General features: G+C 49.6%; 2 protein-coding genes and 1 long non-coding RNA gene across 3 annotated transcripts in view; 2 read left to right on the plus strand and 1 right to left on the minus strand.

Moving 5' to 3' along the window:
• Nucleotides 1–19,144, plus strand: part of LOC122546242 (uncharacterized) — a 222,544-nt gene that overhangs the window by 120,831 nt on the left and 82,569 nt on the right. The gene's annotated exons all lie outside the window — the stretch shown is intronic.
• On the plus strand, nt 76–4,654 carry LOC148135413 (histone H3-like). Its single transcript, XM_087984708.1, has 2 exons — nt 76–263; nt 436–4,654. Exon 2 carries the CDS (start codon nt 1,388–1,390, stop codon nt 1,820–1,822), a length of 435 nt encoding a protein of 144 aa, XP_087840834.1. The 5' UTR covers nt 76–263; nt 436–1,387; the 3' UTR covers nt 1,823–4,654.
• Nucleotides 17,649–18,826, minus strand: LOC122544541 (histone H4). The gene has a single exon (XM_043683854.2). It carries the CDS (start codon nt 18,712–18,714, stop codon nt 18,403–18,405), a length of 312 nt encoding a protein of 103 aa, XP_043539789.2. The 5' UTR covers nt 18,715–18,826; the 3' UTR covers nt 17,649–18,402.

The raw sequence follows: 19,144 nt of genomic DNA on the forward strand, positions 1-19,144 counted from the left end.
ATCGGTGTACACTAATTTTAAGATGTTTAAATTGGCGGGGTTGTTTAGCAAACCGGCTAAAAGCAAGGCCAAGCCCAAAGCGAAAGTGACCAAGACAGCAGCAAAGAAATGAACCAGTGTAATATACACCCATCTGAACCCAAAGGCTCTTATCAGAGCCACCCACTTGTCTCAGGGAAGAGCTGAGCCCGGATCCAATGTACACGAGAACCCGGACTACAAATCTTCTCACAAACTTTGTCTTCGGGCTAATTACAATCGAGGTAATTTTAAAAATAACAGACAAAATGAGATTCTGTCCTTTAATCGGTGTACACTAATTTTAAGATGTTTAAATTGGCGGGGTTGTTTAGATTGATTCACGGCCGGTACAAGTTCGGTTGTTCAGTTTGTCTGGGCTATTTTAAACCCCGCCTTTCCTCCCGCCTGTTACAGACAGACCGGTGTGGCCTCCTCTATATTGGGGAGACAGGCCGCCTACTTGCGGAGCGATTCAGAGAGCACCTCTGGGCCACCCGGACGAACCAACCCAACCACCCTGTAGCACAGCATTTCAACTCCCCCTCCCACTCCACCGAGGATATGCAGGTCATTGGACTCATCCACCGCCAAACCACAACAACGCGACGGTCGGAGGAGGAGCGTCTTATCTTCCGATTGGGAACCTTCCAACCACAGGGGATGAACTTGGACTTCACCAGTTTCTTCATCCCCCCTCCCCCCACCTTGTCTCAGCCGAATCCCTCCAGCCCGGCACCGCCTTCCTGACCCGCAGTCTTCTTCTTGACCTCTCCGCCTCCATCCTACTCCGACCTATCACCCTCACCTTGACCTCTTTCCACCTATCACATTTCCAACGCCCCTCCTCCAAGTCCCTCCTCCCTACCTTTTGTCTTCTCCTGCTGAACACTCTCTGCGCATTCCTGAAGAAGGGCCTGTGCCCGAAACGTTGAATCTCCTGTTCCCCGGATGCTGCCTGACCTGCTGTGCTGTTCCAGCAATAAAGTTTCAACTTTGATCTCACTTTCTCCAGGCAATGATCCCGCCTCCTGTCCGCGCTGACAGCTAACTAGGTTTTAAATAATTACTATAAAATATTAAATTTTATCTTAGTTGTAGACGGATGGTGTTTTGCGTTTGAATGTTTAATTTAATCTCAAGGTTTGTGAGGGTGAATTCGGCGGGTATTTTGAAATTGACCAACTGTCATTTGACGTTATCCAATCAGATTCCAACAATTCTTTTCCTGCCTTTTCTGTACCTTCCGGAGCTGTTTCCCTGTGGGTTGAGGGACAGGGCTGTATCCAATCCCAGCTCTAGGGCGGGCTCTACATTCCCTTAAATACGCAGCACCGCAACAGCCTCAGCATTGACAGCAGCAGCCTGTATGTGTTACAGAGAGTTGAAGAGAATGGCCAGAACCAAGCAGACAGCGCGCAAATCCACCGGAGGGAAAGCTCCCCGCAAGCAGCTGGCGACCAAAGCGGCCCGCAAGAGCGCTCCGGCTACGGGCGGAGTGAAGAAGCCTCATCGCTACAGGCCCGGCACGGTGGCTCTGCGGGAGATCCGCCGCTACCAGAAATCCACCGAGCTGCTGATCCGCAAACTGCCCTTCCAGCGCCTGGTGCGAGAGATCGCTCAGGACTTCAAGACCGACCTGCGCTTCCAGAGCTCGGCGGTGATGGCCCTGCAGGAGGCCAGCGAGGCTTACCTGGTGGGGCTGTTTGAGGACACCAACCTGTGCGCCATCCACGCCAAGCGGGTCACCATCATGCCCAAAGACATCCAGCTGGCCCGCCGGATCCGCGGGGAGCGCGCCTAAACGGAGCCTGGCCGGCCCTGCACATTCACCCCGAGAGAGAGAGAAACACAACGGCTCTTTTCAGAGCCACTAAACTATCCAGAGAGAGCGGGAAGCGATAGGGGACCTGAGAGCATAACAGTAATTTGCTCTTGCCGCACTAAGTCAATTCTGTTGTTAGTAAATATACTTTGAATCTAACCTAGCCGGGGGAGGTAGTTGGAAAACACACGGCTTTCAGCGGCAGTGATTAGAACATTGCGATGTAATTTTTACACAATATATTAGGTAGGGAAGTGTTAATTCCAGATGAAATCTCCTTTCTCCTCATTGTCTCCCTTGGTCTTCCCACTAGCTGTAACAAGATGATCATTGCTGAGAAAACAGGCGGGAAAAAGGGCGCCAAATCATCAACCGTTTTCTTTCAAATTTGAAAATCCCGCCACGATGTAGATCAGAGAAGGCAATTTTATTAAAAAAAAGCAATGCATTCGTACCTCGTCGTTAATTTGCTTTTCGATGATAAAAGTACAATTCTCACAATTTTTCTTTTGGGTAATGGGTCCAGGAGCTATTTAAAGGATTCGAGATTCTCTTTCGAGGGAAGGTTCAGACTCGATGGGCCGAATGCCCTCAATCAGCCCTGTCAGGATTTCATGAACGTTCTTTGCCGGGAGCGCGTTGCTAACGAACACCGCCCTTAGATATTATTTTAATATCGTGCTCCCTTATTGCAGAAGCTCCACATTAACGATTCCAATCCGGCAAATGTTCTGGTTTGATCTCGGTTTATTTTGAAAGCTTCTAACCGACAGCAGAAAACCTCATTTACATCATTCAATCATCATTCCCACCCAACAGAACCCGCACGGAGTTTTGGAAATAAAAAAAAATCAGTGTGTAATGTATCTACCCGTGGATCTGTAAGAAAAGGGGCATTTCTTTTGTTTCCCGGGGTGATACTCAGGGCTAACATCCCAACCGCGGCTTGCAGCTCCTGGAATAATCAAATATTAGAGAGTAACTTGAGCAAACAGAGAGAGAGAAAAAATCACCGGTGTTTAATATGCTCCCAAGAGGCAGGGAGTAGAGAGGGCACGTTCTCTTTTGCAGCCAGCGCCAAATCATCATCAACTTTCTCTCCCATTCGAAGAGCCCGCCGATTTACAAACAACGGAGTATGTTTGCATTGAAAAAGAGGACGTTGTTCAGAGGAGAATCCATCAATACTTGTTAATTCGATTACAAATATATACTTCAGAATATGAGGTAAAAACAATGACTGCAGATGCTGGACCCAGTCCCCCTCCCCCGAAGTCAACACCACAAGTCCCGGCACCGGAAGCTTCCAATGCTCCAGCCTCTGGCAGGGAGGTGGGTGAGCGTCCAGCCGGCCAGAAGGCACTGAAGAAGACGCGATGCGTCAGGCCCGCCCACGGGGAGACCACCCTATCTCGAAATACCTCATATTTCAACAGTGGCCTAACCAATGTCATGTACAGCTGCAAGGTGACCTCCCAACAACTGTACTCAATACTGAATGTGTTTGAGTAATTGTCAACCTAAGTCTGCCAGGTTCTGCTATGTGAATATGAGAATTTACGTTTTAACAGTCCCTGTCAGTTTTTGCTTCATGAATGTTTTGTTTAGTTAAGAACCCTTCCCGGTCAGGCTCTGTAATGTAAATGTGAGTGTATTTATCAATGTTTGCATGACAGATTTTCTTTTGTGAACATGTGAATGTGGTTATCAATTTTCCCTGGTAGTTTCTGCTCTGTGAATATGAAAATGTAGTTATTAATCTCTAAATGAAAACCAAAAGAACTGCAGATGCTGGAAATCAGAAACTAAAACAAATTGTTGGAAAAGCTCAGCAGGTCTGACAGAGTCTGTGGACAGAAATCAGAGTTAAGATTTCCAGTCTAGTACCCCATCCTGTTAAGAGATGCTAGTCAGGAAAATATTAGATTTTCTGAAGAAGATAGGGTATGTCAAAGGGTAAGGGAGTAAATGGTGGATGGATATAGAATCCAAAGAGAGGGAAGAACAGTTGAACAGATAAACTAGTGGATCAGTCAAATGAGGATAGTAATAGCTATTAATAGAGACTGTTAGTGAGTTTTGGTGTACAATAGAAGACTCTATGATAACACTGCATGGTGAGAGAGGTTTTGGGTAATGATACGGGAGAGCTCTAGCTCTAAAGATGTAGAATTCAGTATTGAGTCCAGAAGGCTGTCGAGTTCCCAAGCAGAAAATGAGGTGCTGTTTTTCCAGCTTGCACTGAACTTTGCTGGAGCACTGCAGCAAGCCTGAGACAGAGATGTTGGCCAGGGTACAGGGTGGTGTGTTGAAGTGGCATGCTACTAGAAGCTCAAGGACATTTTTTTCTGGACAGAATGTAAGTGTTCTGCACAGTGGACACCCAATGTACATTCATTTTCCCCAGCACAGAGAAGACCAAATGGTAGCTAGGAAAATGCACACAATCAGTTCCAAGGAAGGGTCACTAGACCTCAAATGTTAAGTCTGATTTCCCTTCACCAATGCTGCCAAACCTGTGGATTTTCCAGCAATTTTTGTTATTAATTTCTACCTGTCAGTTTCTGTGCTGTAAACATGTGCATCAAACTGTACATGTCAATTTATGTGATATGAAACGGAGTGTTATTAATCTGTTCCAGTAAGTTTTGTTGATGAGAATGTGGTTATCAGTCTTCCTCTGAAATGTCCTGCTATGTGCACATGTACATAATTGACCAATCTGTCCCTGTTATGTTCTGCTCTGGGTATCTCGGGATGGAGTTATGAATCTGTATCTGTCAGCATCTTATAAATAAATGTGCAAATGCATTAAGCAGACTGTGGTTGCCAGTGTTTGCTAAGTGAACAAATGGTGTGTGTGTGTGTGTATGCGCGCGCACACGCGTGTATATTTATGTATCATTCTCTCCCTTTCAGTTTCTGCAGAGTGAATATGAGACAGCAGCTATCAATCTACACCTGTCAGATTCTGTTGTGTCCACGAGAGTTTTGGAATTGATCTATACTTGTCAGTTCCTGCTGTGTGACTGAGAGAGTGGAGTACGGAATCAGTACCAACTACTTTCAACTCTTTTATGTATGAAAGTTGCTTAATTCTCTGGCAGCCAATAATATTCTAAGATTCGATTCCAGCCCTGGGCGACTGTCTGCGTGGTGTTTGCACATTCTCCCCGTGTCTATGTGGGTATCCTCTGGGTGCCCCGGTTTCCTCCCACAGTCCAAAGAAGGGGTTAGGTGAATTGGCCATGCTAAATTGCCCATAGTGTTTAGGGATGTATGGGTTAGGTGCATTAGTCAGGGGTAAATGTAGAGTGATAAGGGAATGGCTCTGGTTGAGATAATCATCAGAGGGTCGGTGTAGACTTGCCAGGCTGAACGTTCTGTTTTGAAATTGTATGGATTCTAATTCTAAATAAAAGACGCTCCCTGAAAGTTTCTACTAGATGAATTATTAAATATAAATTGATTAGTTATTAATCTCTCCCCATCAGTTTCTTAATTGATAATGTATGAATGCATTTATCAATCCGAATCTGCCATTTTTTGTAATATGAATATGGGAGTAAGTTACTGTTCTATGCCTGGAGACATAGGATTGGAGGCTCGGAAACTTCGGGAAATGTATATTAATATCTTGAAAAATATTTGATATCAGTCCACATGCCAAAACAGGTGGTGTTTGGGATGTTAAAAAAAAAACAAAGGTGTATCAAACTCTCAGACCTTATCAAGTATAACCCATGATGTTGTAGGGAGCTATATTGGTAATTTGAATAAATAATATTGTTTTCTTACTTTTTTTTAGAATAACTCATAGGGAGGGTCAATCTACCCCTATCAGTTGTTGCAATATGAATGTGTGACTGTGGTTATAAATCTGTACCTGTCAGTTTCTATGTTGGTGCTGTTTCTGCAATGTGAATGAGAGTATAATTATCAGTCTCTAGCTGTCAGCTTCTCCAACATCTATATGTGATGTTAGTTATGGAGGTGAACCTCTGTTAGTTTCTGTCATATGAATGAGTGAGTGTCATCATCAATCTGTCCTAGTTACTGCAATGTGAATGGGTGAGAGCAGATATCAAGCTGTAAATGTTTCTGCCATGTGAATATGAGTTGAATATAAGTGTAGTTGTCAGGCTTTGTCAAACTGAATATTGTTATACTTGTCAGATTCTGCTGTGCTTTATGCAATAAGAAACTGAGTGTTATTGCTAATCTGTCCCTATCCATTTCTGCTTTGTGGATATGATACATTTGTTATCAAACGTTCTCTGTCAGTAACTACCTCTGTCAGTCATTACCTCTGTCAGTCGCTACCTCTGTCAGGGTGTATTTACTAATTTGTTCCTGTCAGTTTCAGCTCTGTGTATTTAAGTATGCTGTTATTAATCTGTAACTCTGTGTCTGCCACGTGAAGGTGTGAGTGCATTTAATCTATCAGCTTCTGTGTTGTGAATATGTGAACATGCTGAGTAATTTATACCTGCCAGTTCTGATATGTAAATATCATCCTCAATTTCTCCTTGTCTATTTCTCCTATATATGTTACAGTGTACAGTTAGCAATCTGTATATGAATGTTTCTGCAATGTGAACATCAGAATATAGTCACCAATCTGACTGCTCTGTAAATGTAGAAGTACAGTCATCAAACTGTACATGGCAGCTTCTGCTTTGTGACTCTGAATTTAGATATTAATCTTTGCCTGTCAATTTCAGCTATGTGAATGTGTGAGTGCATTTATCAGTATGTACTTGTTAGTTTCTGCTCAGTGCATTTGATTTGAGTTATGGATTGTGTCATGGAAATTAAAGGGTTTTCCAACTCCAAAAGTGCAGACTCGAACTGGCAGGAATGATACCATAGGCTGCTCTTCAGGATGTCATCAGTTTTTCTTCAATGCATAGCTACATACTTTTGTGAATAATGTTGAGAAATAGATAAGTGTTACATTCCTTTGGTCGTGGACTTTCATGTCTACCCTATCTAATCCTCTGATCATCTTGAATGTCTCTATCAAATCTGGTCTTAGCCTTCTTTTTGCCAATGAGAACAGGTTCAAGTCTCTCAGCCTTTCCTCATAAGACCTTCCCTCCAGACTAGGCAACATCATGGTAAATCTCCTCCACACCTTTTCCAATGCTTCCACATCCTTCCCAAAATATGGGAACCAGAACTGTACACAACATTCCAAGTGTGGCCGCATCTGCGTTTTATATAGTTGCAGCATGATATTGCAGTTCCGGAACTCAATCCCTCTACGAATGAAACCTGACACATCGTATGCCTTCTCAACAGCATTATCCACCTGGGTGGCAACTTTGAGGGATCTCTGTACATGGACTCCAAGATCCCTCTGCACATCCACCCTACCAAGAATCTTTCCATCGACCCAGTACTCTGCTTTCCTGTTATTCTTCCCAAAGTGCATCACCTCACATTTAGCTGCATTGAACTCCATTTGCCCACCTCTCAGCCCAATTCTGTAGTTTATCCAAGTCCTCCTGCAACCTGTAACATTCTTCCACACTATCTACTACTCCACCGACTTTAGTGTCATCTACAAATTTACGAATCCATCCACCTATGCCTGCATCTAAGTCATTCATAAAAAAAATCACAAACAGCAGTGGTCCCAAAACAGATCCTTGTGGCACACCACTAGTAAACGGACTGCAGGCTGAATATTTTCCATCAACCACCATTCGCTGCCTTCTTTCAGAAAGCCAGTTTCTAATCCAAACTGCTAAATCACCCTCAATTCCATGCCTCTACATTTTCTCCAAAAGCCTACCATGTGGAACCTTATCAAAGGCTTTACTGAAGTCCATGGAGACCACATCAACTGCCCTACCCTCATCTACATGCTTGGTCACCTTCTCAAAAAACTCAACGAGGTTTGTGAGACATGACCTGCCCTTGACGAAATCATGTTGACGATCTGAAATCAAATTGATGCTTGCTAGATTATTATAAATCTTGTCTCTTATAAACCTTTACAAAACTTTTCCTACAACAGATGTAAGGCTCACTGGTCTATAATTACCTGGGTCATCTCTACTGCCCTTCTTGAACAAGGGCACAACATTTGCAATCCTCCAGTCCTCTCGAACCAAATCTGTAGACAATGACGACTCAAATATCAAAGCCAAAGGCTTGGCTATCTCCTCCCTAGTTTCCCAGGGAATCCTCTGATAAATCCCATCCGGCCCAAGGGACTTGTGTACTTTCACTCCTTCTAGAATTGATAACACCTGTTTGTAACTAACCTCGATCCTTTCTAGTCTAATATTTCGTACCTCATTCTTCTCCTCTACAATATTCTCCTTTTCCTGAGTGAAAACCGATGAGGAATGTTCATTTAGCACCTCTCTGATCTTCACAGGGTCCACACTCAACTTCCCACTTCTGTCATTTATTGGTCCTATTCCTACCCTAATCATCCTTTTATTCCTCACATACCTATGGAAAGCTTTAGGTTCTCCTTTATTCTATTTGCTAAAGACTGCTCGTGTACTCTCTTTGCTCTTCTTAACTCTCTCTTTAAATCCTTCCTAGCTGACCTGTAACTCTCCATCGCCTCATCTGAACCATCTTGCCTCATCAACACATAAGCCTCCATCTTCTTCGTAACAAGAGATGCAATTTCCCTACCTTATCGCTTCCTTCATGCCTGACAGGGACATCTCTTTCAAGGACACGCAATATCTGTTCCTTAAACCAGCTCCACATTTCCATTGTCTGCATCCCCTGCATTTTGCTACCCCATTCTATGCATCCTAATTGCCCCGCATTATAATTGCCCTTGCCCCATCAATAACTCTTGACCTGTAGCATGTACCTATCACTTTCATCGCTAAACTAAACGTAACTGAATTATAGTCACTCTCTCCAAAGTGCTCCCCTCTTGCCGGCCCTTCGACATACTGTGTTAGGAAACCCTCCTGTTGACATTGGACGAAGACTGATCCATCCGACGTACAGGAGTTATAGCATTTCCAGTCAGTGTTGAGGAAGTTAAAGTCCTCCATAATAACCATCCTGTTCTGTTCACTCCTACCTAGAATAATTTTGCTAATCCTCTCTTCCACCTCCCTGGAACTCTGCGGAGGCCTATAAAAAATTCCAAGCAGTGTGACCTCTCCTGTTTCTAACCTCAGTCCACATTACGTCAGCAGACAAGACCTCATCAAAAATTCTCTCAGCCACCGTTATACTATCCTTGACTAACAAGGCCATGCCTCCCTCTCTTTTACCGCCTTGCCTGTTCTTAATGAAAGATCTAAAATCTGGAACCTGCAACATCCATTCCTCACCCTGCTCTATCCATGTCTCTGAAATGGCCACAACATCAAAGTCCCAGGTACCTATCCATGCTGCAAGCTCACCTACCTTATTTCGGATATTTCTGGCGTTGAAGTAAACACACTTCAAATCACTTTGCTGTCTGCCAGCGCATTCCTGTGACCCTGAAATTATGTCCCTCCTACTCTCATCCTCCTGTGCAATGCAACTACACCTCCGGTTCCCATTCCCCTGCTGAGCTAGTTTAAACCCACCCGAATAGCACCAGCAAATTTCCCACCCAGGATATTACCCCTCTGGTTCAAGTGAAGACCATCCTGTTTGTACAAGTCCCACCTTCCCCAGAATGAGCCCCAATTATCCAAGAACCTGAAACCCTCCCTCCTACACCATCCTTGTAGCCACGTGTTCAGCTGATAACTCTCCCTATTCTTTGTCTCGCTATCACGTGGCACGTGTTCCAGTTCTCAGCTTCCACCCTAGCTCCCCGAAATCCTGCCTTACATCCCTATCCCTCTTTCCACCTATGCCGTTATTACCTACATGGACAACGACTTGAGGCTGGTCACCCTCTCCCTTCAGGACCCCGAAGATATGATCCGAGACATCACGGACCCTGGCACCTGGGAGGCAACACACCAACTGTGAGTCTCTCTCACTCTCAACAAACCTTCTATCTGAGCCTCTAACTATTGAGTCCCCAATGACGAACACGCTCCTCCTTCTCTTGTGCAACAGGGACAGGCTCTGTACCAGAGACCTGGGCCCCCTGAACACCACTGGTTAGTCGCCCCCCTTAACAGTATCCAATATGTATACATGTTTTTCAGGTAATGACCACAGGGGATCCGTCACTGACTGCTTTCCCCCTCCTTCCAACAGTCACCCAGCTTTCTTCGTGCCTAATGAGTCATTTTTCAGCTGTTTCTATTTCTTGAAGTTACACTTTAACACTTGATCAGTCCAGACCTACCATTCAGGGTGGGATATGAACGGTAAATATCACCCCAGGCAAACGAGATAGAAACTTGTCCCCATCTTTGAGTACGGGGAGCAGATGCCTCTTACGATTGTCGGTTTGCGTCTTTAGTTCTATGCCTGGTCGACTCGAACCTGGGTCCCTGACGCTATTTTGTCCGATTGCAGATTACTATAAATGAGGCTTTCTGTTGCCGGCGAGAGATTTTCAAAATGAAGCGAGATCAAACCAGAGCAGCTGCAAGACTGGGATAGCAAATGTAGAGCGTTTGCTGATGTCAGAACTAGTGCACAAAGGCTGGGCGATATTAAAATATTGTCGAAAGACGATTAATATGCTCACCCGGAAGAACGTTCTGTGATGTTTAATCGGCATACCGGAGTGTTTTTGAAATGTGAAATGAAGAGATTAATTGCATATTGCAGTTCTTGGCGCTTTCTTTGTGTTTCTGCCTGTTCTTCAGGTCCAGAAAAGAAAAAAATAGTAGAAAGAGACAGATGCAGTTAGGCAAATGGATGAGCGAGAGAGATTGTATGAAGTATGATTTGGAGATGCCGGTGTTGGACTGGGGTGTACCCTATCCCGACACCTAGCCCACGACCTGCCCTGCCCCGACGATGCCCCTGCGGCCATGCCAGCGTCGACCTGGCGCGGGAACCCTGACCCCCAATCCCGTACCTGACCCTGGCCCTACTGACACCACATCCCGTTAGAGAAACCCCTGGGGCATCAACGCCTGCCCCTGGCGCTGCAACACCTAGCACGGGGGCCCCCGAGCCCAGCCACACCCTAGCACTAACCTGGGGGAAACCACCGCTGCCACACCTCCTGCAGCGACCTCTGGGCCCCCGGAGAGGGAACTGGGCCCCGTCCCCGCCCGCCCTCACCTGATAAACCAGGGGCGGGTCAGGAAGTGACACGGCTGTCCCTCCCCACCCTGGCCATGCCCCCTGTATTCCCCCAGCCAATCGTATTCCGGGAAAAGCTGGGGGGGGGGGGGTACCTCGGGCCCCATGACCACCAAGGTGGGAGGGCAGGGGAAGACCCATAAATTCCCCACTGTCTTTCTGGGGAAGAGGCGTCGGCCCTTGGAGGGGAGAGACACTCCAGCGGCCCCTCCCCTCCCCAGGGGACAGGCCAACGGTGCCTCTCGACTCTCCTGCACCGCGGCCCAACCTACCCGAAACTCCCAGGGGCTACAGCAGGGCCTCCTGCCTCAACTCCTCCGGCCCCTGGGGAGGACTATAATAACCACGCGGGCCGTGGTGCAGGCGACAACGGAGGACCCTCTGCTGGGTTGTAGAGGGGAGGAATGTGTTATTCTCACTCCTCCCTCCCAGACTGTTTTTCCGGGGGCCTTGGCCCTGGGGGAGGACCTTTTCCCCGAGGAGCCGGGCGTCCCTGTGTCGGGAGAGGAGCGGGGCCCTGAGCCTCTGCTGCCCGACGACCCGAACGCGGGGCGTTCCGGGAAGGGTTGCGTCGAGGAAGGTACCGCCGGTGACCCTGGGGGTAGGGTCTGTATCAGTGGTGCTGGAAGAGCACAGCAATTCAGGCAGCATCCGAGGACGGGCAAAAGCCCTTCATCAGGAGAGGGAACTGGGCCCCTTCCCCGCCAGCCCTCACCTGATAAACCAGGGGCAGGGCAGGAAGTGACACGGCTGTCCCTCCCCACCCTGGCCACGCCCCCTGTATTCCCCCAGCCAATCGTATTCCGGGAAAAGCTGGGGGGGGTACCTGATGAAGAGCTTTTGCCCGAAACGTCGATTTTGCCTGTCCTCGGATGCTGCCTGAATTGCTGTGCTCTTTCAGCACCACTGATCCAGAATCTAGTTTCCAGCATCTGCAGTCATTGTTTTTACCTGGGGGTAGGGTCGCCGGGGGTTTGAGGCCAGTTGGCAGCGCCGGACCAGCCCCATCCTCTCGGTGGGGGAGGGGTCGGTAACCGAAGGCGATCTCCCAGAGGAGGGTTCGGGATCGGTGGGGGACGACGTGGACTCTGTCTGCAGTGACATTTTCGAGTCCCGGGTGCCCCCCAACGATCTCCTCCCCCTCGAGGAACTCCGAGAATTTGTCGAGGAAATTCTGAGTCGCCAGGATAGAGCCCAACTCGCACTCGACCGCTGGAGCTCCTTTGAAAGAGTTTACTGGTCGGCCCATGCTGCTCGTCAGGTGCCTGGGCTTGACGTAAATGAGTGAAAGCGAGTCAGGAACTTCCTGGGGGCACTCCTGGTGAGGGCGAGTGACTTCTGTGCCCCTCCCCCGTCCTCCCAGTAAATGGATATATCGGTTTTTAACTGTACTGGTGGTGGTTGCACAACGCTTCCGACATGGAGACAACTATAGCCAGCCTCAACAGCAACGGCAGCAGGGAATCACAGCACAGATTCCAGACCCTTTCGGTCCTCCGGGACGGGAGGTATGCGGTGTCCTTCCTGCAAGAAACCCACACTACCCCAGGAGACGAAGCGACCTGGCTCCTGGAGTGGGGTGGGGGGGGTCGACATGAGTCACCTCACCGCAGATCTGGCTATCTTGTTGGCCCTGCATTTTCAGCCGGAGATTTTGGTGGTCAGGGAGCCTGTGCCAGGCCGTTTGCTTCACCTGACTGGGGGACGCGGTGCTTCACTTGGTGAACGTCTACACTCCTCTGGCTGCACTGAGGCAAGCGAGCTTCTTCGAAGAAGTGTCCGCTCATCTCGCCTCCATCGACGAGAACCAGTGCATCGTCCTCGGGGGAGATTTTAACTGCGTCCTCGAGGGCAGGGACCACGGCGGTGCCCGCACTGGTTGGGCGTCGGGGAGGAGGTTGGGGGACTTGGTCAAGTCCTTCGACCTGGTGGACGTCTGGCGGAATCTCTATCCCGACTCCATTGCCTTCACCTTCGTGAAGATTCTGGTCGGAGCGTCCAGAATCGACCTCCTGTATGTTTTGCGGGCGTACGCCTCCTGTTTTCCGAAGGCCTCCATGCGGCAGGTGTCGTACATGGACCATCACCTGGTGTGGGCAGAACTCCTTCCGTTCGGTGCCAGGCTCGGCTCCGCGTACCGGCACTTTAACAACCTGCTGCTGGAGGACGAGCGGTTCCGGGACTCGTTTCGTTGTTTCTGGGCAAGCTGGAGAAGGAAGCGGGGAAGCTTCCCCTTTGAGGCTATGGTGGGACGTGGGCAAGGCTCACGTCCGCGTCTTCTGTCAGGAGTATGCGAGGGGGTCGACAAAGAGGCGGAAATCCAGGATCGGGAAGTTGGAGAGGGAGATGCTCGACCTGGAGTCACGCCTCGGTTAGCCTGACGCGGACCCGGCCTGTACGGGGCGTACGAAGAGAAGAAGGCCGCGCTCTGGGACCTGCAGCTCCTCGGGGCGCATACGTGAGGTCGTGGATCCAGCTCCTCCAGGACCTGGACCGCAGCTCCCCCTTCTGGACCGCAGCTCCTTGTGTTGCTGGCCGACGACGGGTCCCTCGTCTCGGATCCGGAGGGGATCAGGGCCCACGTCCGAAAGTATTACACGGTTCTGTTCTCTCCGGATCCGTCCAGAGAGGATGCTCGCAGAGTTCTGTGGGAGGACCTGCCGCAGCTCGGCCCGGAGGACGCCGGAAGGCTCGATGCTCTCGCTTTAGAGGAGCTGACCGGCGCCCTCGACTGGCTCTCGAGGGGAAGACCTCGGGGCTGGACGGGCTGACTGTGGAGTTCTTCAGGACGTTCTGGGACTCCTGGGGAGCGACTACGCACAAATCCTGGGGGGGTGTCTAAATGCTGGAGAGCTGCCCCTTTCTTGGCGCAGGGCTGTCATCGTCCTGCTGCCAAAGAAGGGGGATCTTCGTTCTTTGAAGAACTGGTGTCCGATCTCCCTCCTCAGCACGGACTACAAAATCTTCGCCAGGGTGTTGTCTTCTCGTCTGGCCTCCGTGCTGGCCCACGTGATTCACCCGGACCAGTCCTACATGGTCCCGGGCCGGAGGATACACGACAACGTTCACCTGGTCCAGGACCTGATCCATTTCTGTCGATGGACTGGTCTGCCGAGCGCCTTCCTGTCTCTTGACCAGGAGAAGGCATTCGACAGGGTCGATCACGAGTACCTGCTCGGGACTCTGCGGGCATTCGGGTTCGGGATGTAGTTCGTCGCCCGGAACCGACTTTTGTACGCTGCCGCAGAGTGTCTGGTTAAAGTTAACGGTACCCTGATGGCGCCCCTTCGCTTCGGGAGAGGAGTGTGTCAAGGCTGCCCCCTGTCCGGCCAGCTGTATTCCCTGTGCATGGAGCCTTTCCTGCGCCTCTTGCGGAGGAGGCTGTCGGGGCTGGTTCTGCGCGGCGCGGGCACGGGGGTGGTCCTCTCGGCCTACGCTGACTTTCACTGACCCGGCTGACCCGGGGAGGATGCGCGAGTGCCAGGCCGTGTACTCAGCAGCGTCTTCCGGCAGGATCAACTGGGCCAAATGTTCCGGACTACTGGTCGGTCTGTGGTGGGTGGACTCTTTGCCGGAGGAGTTACGGGGGTTCAGCTGGAGTACCACCCATTTCCTTTACCTGGGGGTCTAACTCAGCCCGGCTGAGGAATCCTGGCTGGTCAACTGGCAGGAGCTGGAGACCAAAGTCTCGGCTCGCCTAGGCCGCTGGACAGGACTGCTCCGAGTGCTATCTTACAGGAGTCGAGTGCTGGTCATAAACCAGCTGGTGGCCGCCATGCTGTGGTAGCGGCTGGTCACTTTGGTCCCTCCTCCTGGCTTTGTCGCTGACATTCAGAGAACGTTGGTCGACTTATTCTGGGACAAAAAGTTGCACTGGGTCACCGCGCAGGTTCTGAGTCTCCCTATTGAGGAGGGCAGTCAGTCGCTGTTGTGCGTCCACACCCAGGTTGCGACGTTCCGCCTTCAGACCTTGCAGTGATACCTTTACGTCGAGCCTCCTCCTAGGTGGTGCGCCCTGGCAATGTATTTTTTTCCGCCAGGTGCGTAGCCTCAACTACGACACGCAACTCCTGTTCGTCGACCGTGACGGTTTGGAGGTTGCCCTCAAGACGCTGCCTGTCTTTTACCAGGACCTGATCACTGTTTGGAACATAGTCGAATCGCATCGCGCCTACCCTCCGGCAGGAGTAGCGGCTGTCGTCAGGGAGCCGTTGCTCAGGAATCTGCACCTCCGTACTCGCGGGTTCGAGTGGCTGTCGGAGGGGAGGGCCGTGGCGGCGAGAATGACCATGGTCGGGGAACGTGCTGGGTGCCAGGGGCCTGGGCTGGATGCTGCCGCAGGACATAGCGAGCAGGGCAGCGGTAGACGTCCGGTACGTGGCCACAGCCATCCGACGCCTTAAAACGGCGGTGCTCGGACCCGACGTAGTGCACCAGTTGGAGGATGCTCAGGTGTGCGGTGGGATCCCGTCCGTGCTCACCCCAGCCCGGACAGAATTTCAGATTGGCCCCAAGGTCCCCTACTTCCCGCGGGAGCCTGTGCCCCAAAACCTGAGCCGCCTCCAGAATTTTAATTTTGTTCCCTTCCAGGGGGTAAAAAGGAGGGCCCTATATAGACTTCTGCTGCACACCGTCCACCTCTTCTCCCACCGTCCGGACACGCCTTGGCGTGCCCATTTGCCACCGGGCGGTGGGGATCCCCAGTGGAGGGCTCTCTACACGGGAGTCCTCCCACTTTCTCTCGGGGATCTGGGGTGGAGGGTGCTGCACGCAGCGGTCCCCTGCAACTGCAGATTGTGGTGGTTCACGGACTCCTAGCCCAACTGCTTGTTCTGTGGCGCTGTGGAGACCATGGACCATGTGTATATTGGGTGTGGGCATTTGCACTCCCTTTTTGATTTTCTCAAAAACCTCCTCTGCTTTTGGTTGCACTTCAGTCCCACGCTCCTGATCTTCGGGCACCTGGTATGGAGGAGGAAGGGCAGGTCTGAAGACCTCCTCGTGGGTCTGCTCCTGGGCCTGGCCAAACTGGCCATCAACAGGACCAGGCAGCGGGCCGTGGAGGGGGTCGTTAGGGCTGACTGCCTGCCCCTCTTCAGCGGTTACGTTAGAGCCCGGGTGTCCTTGGAGAAGGAGCACACGGTGTCCACCAACACCCTGGAGTTGCTCAGGAAGAGGTGGGCGCCGCAGGGAGTGGAGTGCATTATTTCCCCCTCCGACTCTATTTTGATTTAGTCGCTACCCTCCCCTTCACTGTTTTGATCACACAGCATTGCCCTTTGAGGTGAAGGGCAGTGCTTGTCACTGGCGACTCGAGTGTTTTCCTATCTTCCTGGTGGTGGAAATTGAATAAAGATTCGTGCACTTTGTGTCTCTCAGTGTCTCACACCTACACCATGGGTGCTGGGGAAAAATAAGCACTACCGCAGTTAGGTGGTAGTGTGGGGGTTTAAAAAAAGAGAGAAAAAAAACAAAGTTAAAGTCATAGATATATAAAGCATGTTAACAGTTGCTGGTTAACAGACATTCGCGTAAGGTTGAGAAATGTTATAAATCCCTAAATGAAACTGCAAGACGCCTAAATGAAAAGTGCAGCAACGTGGTTTAGTTTCAGCTTCTTCTCAAGGTTTAGAAAATAACCCACTCTCAAGATCAGAAATGGACAGATACAGATCGGCAAATGAGGGAGAGTAAGACCGTGTGAAGTACACATTTGTAAACTAAAAGTAAATTAACATGAGTATTAATGTTTTTTGAACTTCCTCAGTTTTTGTACTTCATTATTCAGGTAAGACATACTCCTTTGTTTGGAGATTGGCGGGCTTTTCAGATTGGAAAGAAAGCGGTTGATGAATTGGCGCCTGTCGATTCCGCCCACCTCCCCGTGCCCGCACTCGATTGGGGGAAAGAGGCAGATTTCTGATTGGGAGCTGACCAATCCGAAATTTCCGCCCCACCATTCCTCCCGAAGCTATAAGAGGCCGCAATGTGGGCGGATTATAGCTTTCTCTGAAAGTGGTTGTGAAATTGGGAACGTGTCTGGAAGAGAAAAGGGCGGTGGGAAAGAGAGAGAGCGTATTCAACAGCAGTTAGTCATTTTTCAGCTGTAAAAGGAGGGAATGCGGTAAAGTGAGATTGTAAAGTTTGGTTTTTCGATTATGAAACTAATCAACGTGTACGTTGTCGTGCATCCTCCTGCTCTTTTATACGTGATGGCGAAAATAAGCCGTTGATCTCTTGGCGTCATTTTTTACCTTTCTCTCCTGCGTCCACCTCACCAAGCCGCGTTAACACAAAGTGGGTCAATGAGGAGATGGGTTTTTTCCATAAATATTTAACCGAATACTAAAATTTGATGTAAAAATCATCTAATTATATTTCCGCAATCCCGGAATGAAGATCTCATTAGTTGCAAATTCACTGCCGCTGCCTTCCGTTTTGTTTTTAACTAAATTCCAAGAAAAATACAGTACTAACATCCCTTATCGCTTCCTACTCTCTCTGGATGAGCAACTGAACTTGTATCCGCCGTGAATCAATCGAAAAACCGCCGATTTAAACATCCTAAAAGCTAAAACTGTACACTGATAAAATTACAGAACCACACTTGATCAATAACTTTTATTTCATCCAGACTATTACTTGCCCGAAGACAATTTGTAATCCCTGCCTGAACGGGCAGATGGAAAAAACGCGCCACATAAACACATCCGCAGGCTCCCAGAGTGTTATGCCTGGGCAATATAATTACTGTAATACATAGCATTAATGACTGGATTCCACAATAAATAAAAACAAATTATTATTTATGGCATAGGACAGCCAGGTACACATTGATATTATTACTGACATGGACAGATATTCACGAAAAAGACGATCGACGGTTACGGGGAGCAGGCACGAGAATAAGTTTGAGAAATATCACCCATGGCAGAACAAGCTGGATTGGCAGAATGGGCTAATGCTGCTGCTACATTTACAATTTCAAGTCACGATGCGATTCTTTACATGGACTAACCAGGTTGCACAACAGTAGAGTCTCGATTGGCCGAATAGCCTCTTATCTACATGGTAGGAATACTTGCAATTATAAATTCACCGGGCACGGTAAACAGCAACAAAGTGAACTGTCCACACCAAATGCTCTGCCGTACTGCGGAACACAGTATTAGTATATTTTCGGAACTGAAATAATTTTAAAAGTCGTGATAAACGTGAAATAACCGGCTAACGTGAAATAAACGTGACATTCCTCTCAGCATGCGCTGCCTTCCCCGTCCTCAGGTCTCCGCTCTCTATCGGAGGGTTTGAGTGGCTCTGAAAAGAGCCTTTGGGTTCACTGGAAAAGGGTCGCTTTATTCTCAGCCGCCGAATCCATAGAGAGTGCGGCCCTGGCGTTTCAGAGCGTACACCACATCCATGGCGGTGACCGTCTTGCGCTTGGCGTGCTCAGTGTAGGTGACCGCATCCCTGATCACATTCTCCAGGAAAACCTTCAGCACCCCGCGGGTCTCCTCGTAGATCAAGCCCGAGATGCGCTTGACCCCGCCACGGCGAGCCAGGCGCCGGATGGCTGGTTTAGTGATGCCCTGGATGTTATCACGGAGCACTTTGCGGTGCCGCTTCGCTCCGCCTTTTCCCAGGCCTTTACCTCCTTTGCCTCTTCCAGACATCACGCTTCTTCACTCCAATCGCTGTCGAATGAGAGCCGAGCTGTCTCCCCTTCCTTTTTTATACAGCCCGGTCCGACCTGACTGAGAAAGGGCTGACAGAGAGTGAGGGGCGGGTCCGGAGAGGAAACTGAGTGACAGACAGAGCAGGGAAATGGCTTTGATCATCCAGTTCCGCCTCCAGCTCACTCCAGCCCCAACTGTATCTGGGACTGAACCTTTTCTCCCCAAAGCTGTTCCTGACCCGAGGAGCGCATGCGTGAGGCCCTCCCCCAGCGCTGCCATTGAGGAGCATTTACTCAGTGAGTGCAAGAGATTTGTTTGAAACAGACCGCAATGGAGAGATCAGCGCCCAGGGAAGCGACGGAACAGCAGGCTCCTTCCAGCAGCACATCGGGATGGGAGCCTGGGACACAGAGGGGGCTCCGAGACC

The sequence above is a fragment of the Chiloscyllium plagiosum genome, unplaced genomic scaffold (genome assembly GCF_037043375.1).
Source record: "Chiloscyllium plagiosum isolate Xiang-an unplaced genomic scaffold, Cpla_swu_hap1 HiC_scaffold_49, whole genome shotgun sequence".
NCBI lineage: Eukaryota > Metazoa > Chordata > Chondrichthyes > Orectolobiformes > Hemiscylliidae > Chiloscyllium > Chiloscyllium plagiosum.

What these genes read in the sequence shown, in the direction of transcription:
- LOC148135413 (XM_087984708.1), top strand. Translation starts at nt 1,388, where the DNA reads ATGTGTTACAGAGAGTTGAAGAGAATGGCCAGAACCAAGCAGACAGCG.
- LOC122544541 (XM_043683854.2), bottom strand. Translation starts at nt 18,714, where the DNA reads ATGTCTGGAAGAGGCAAAGGAGGTAAAGGCCTGGGAAAAGGCGGAGCG.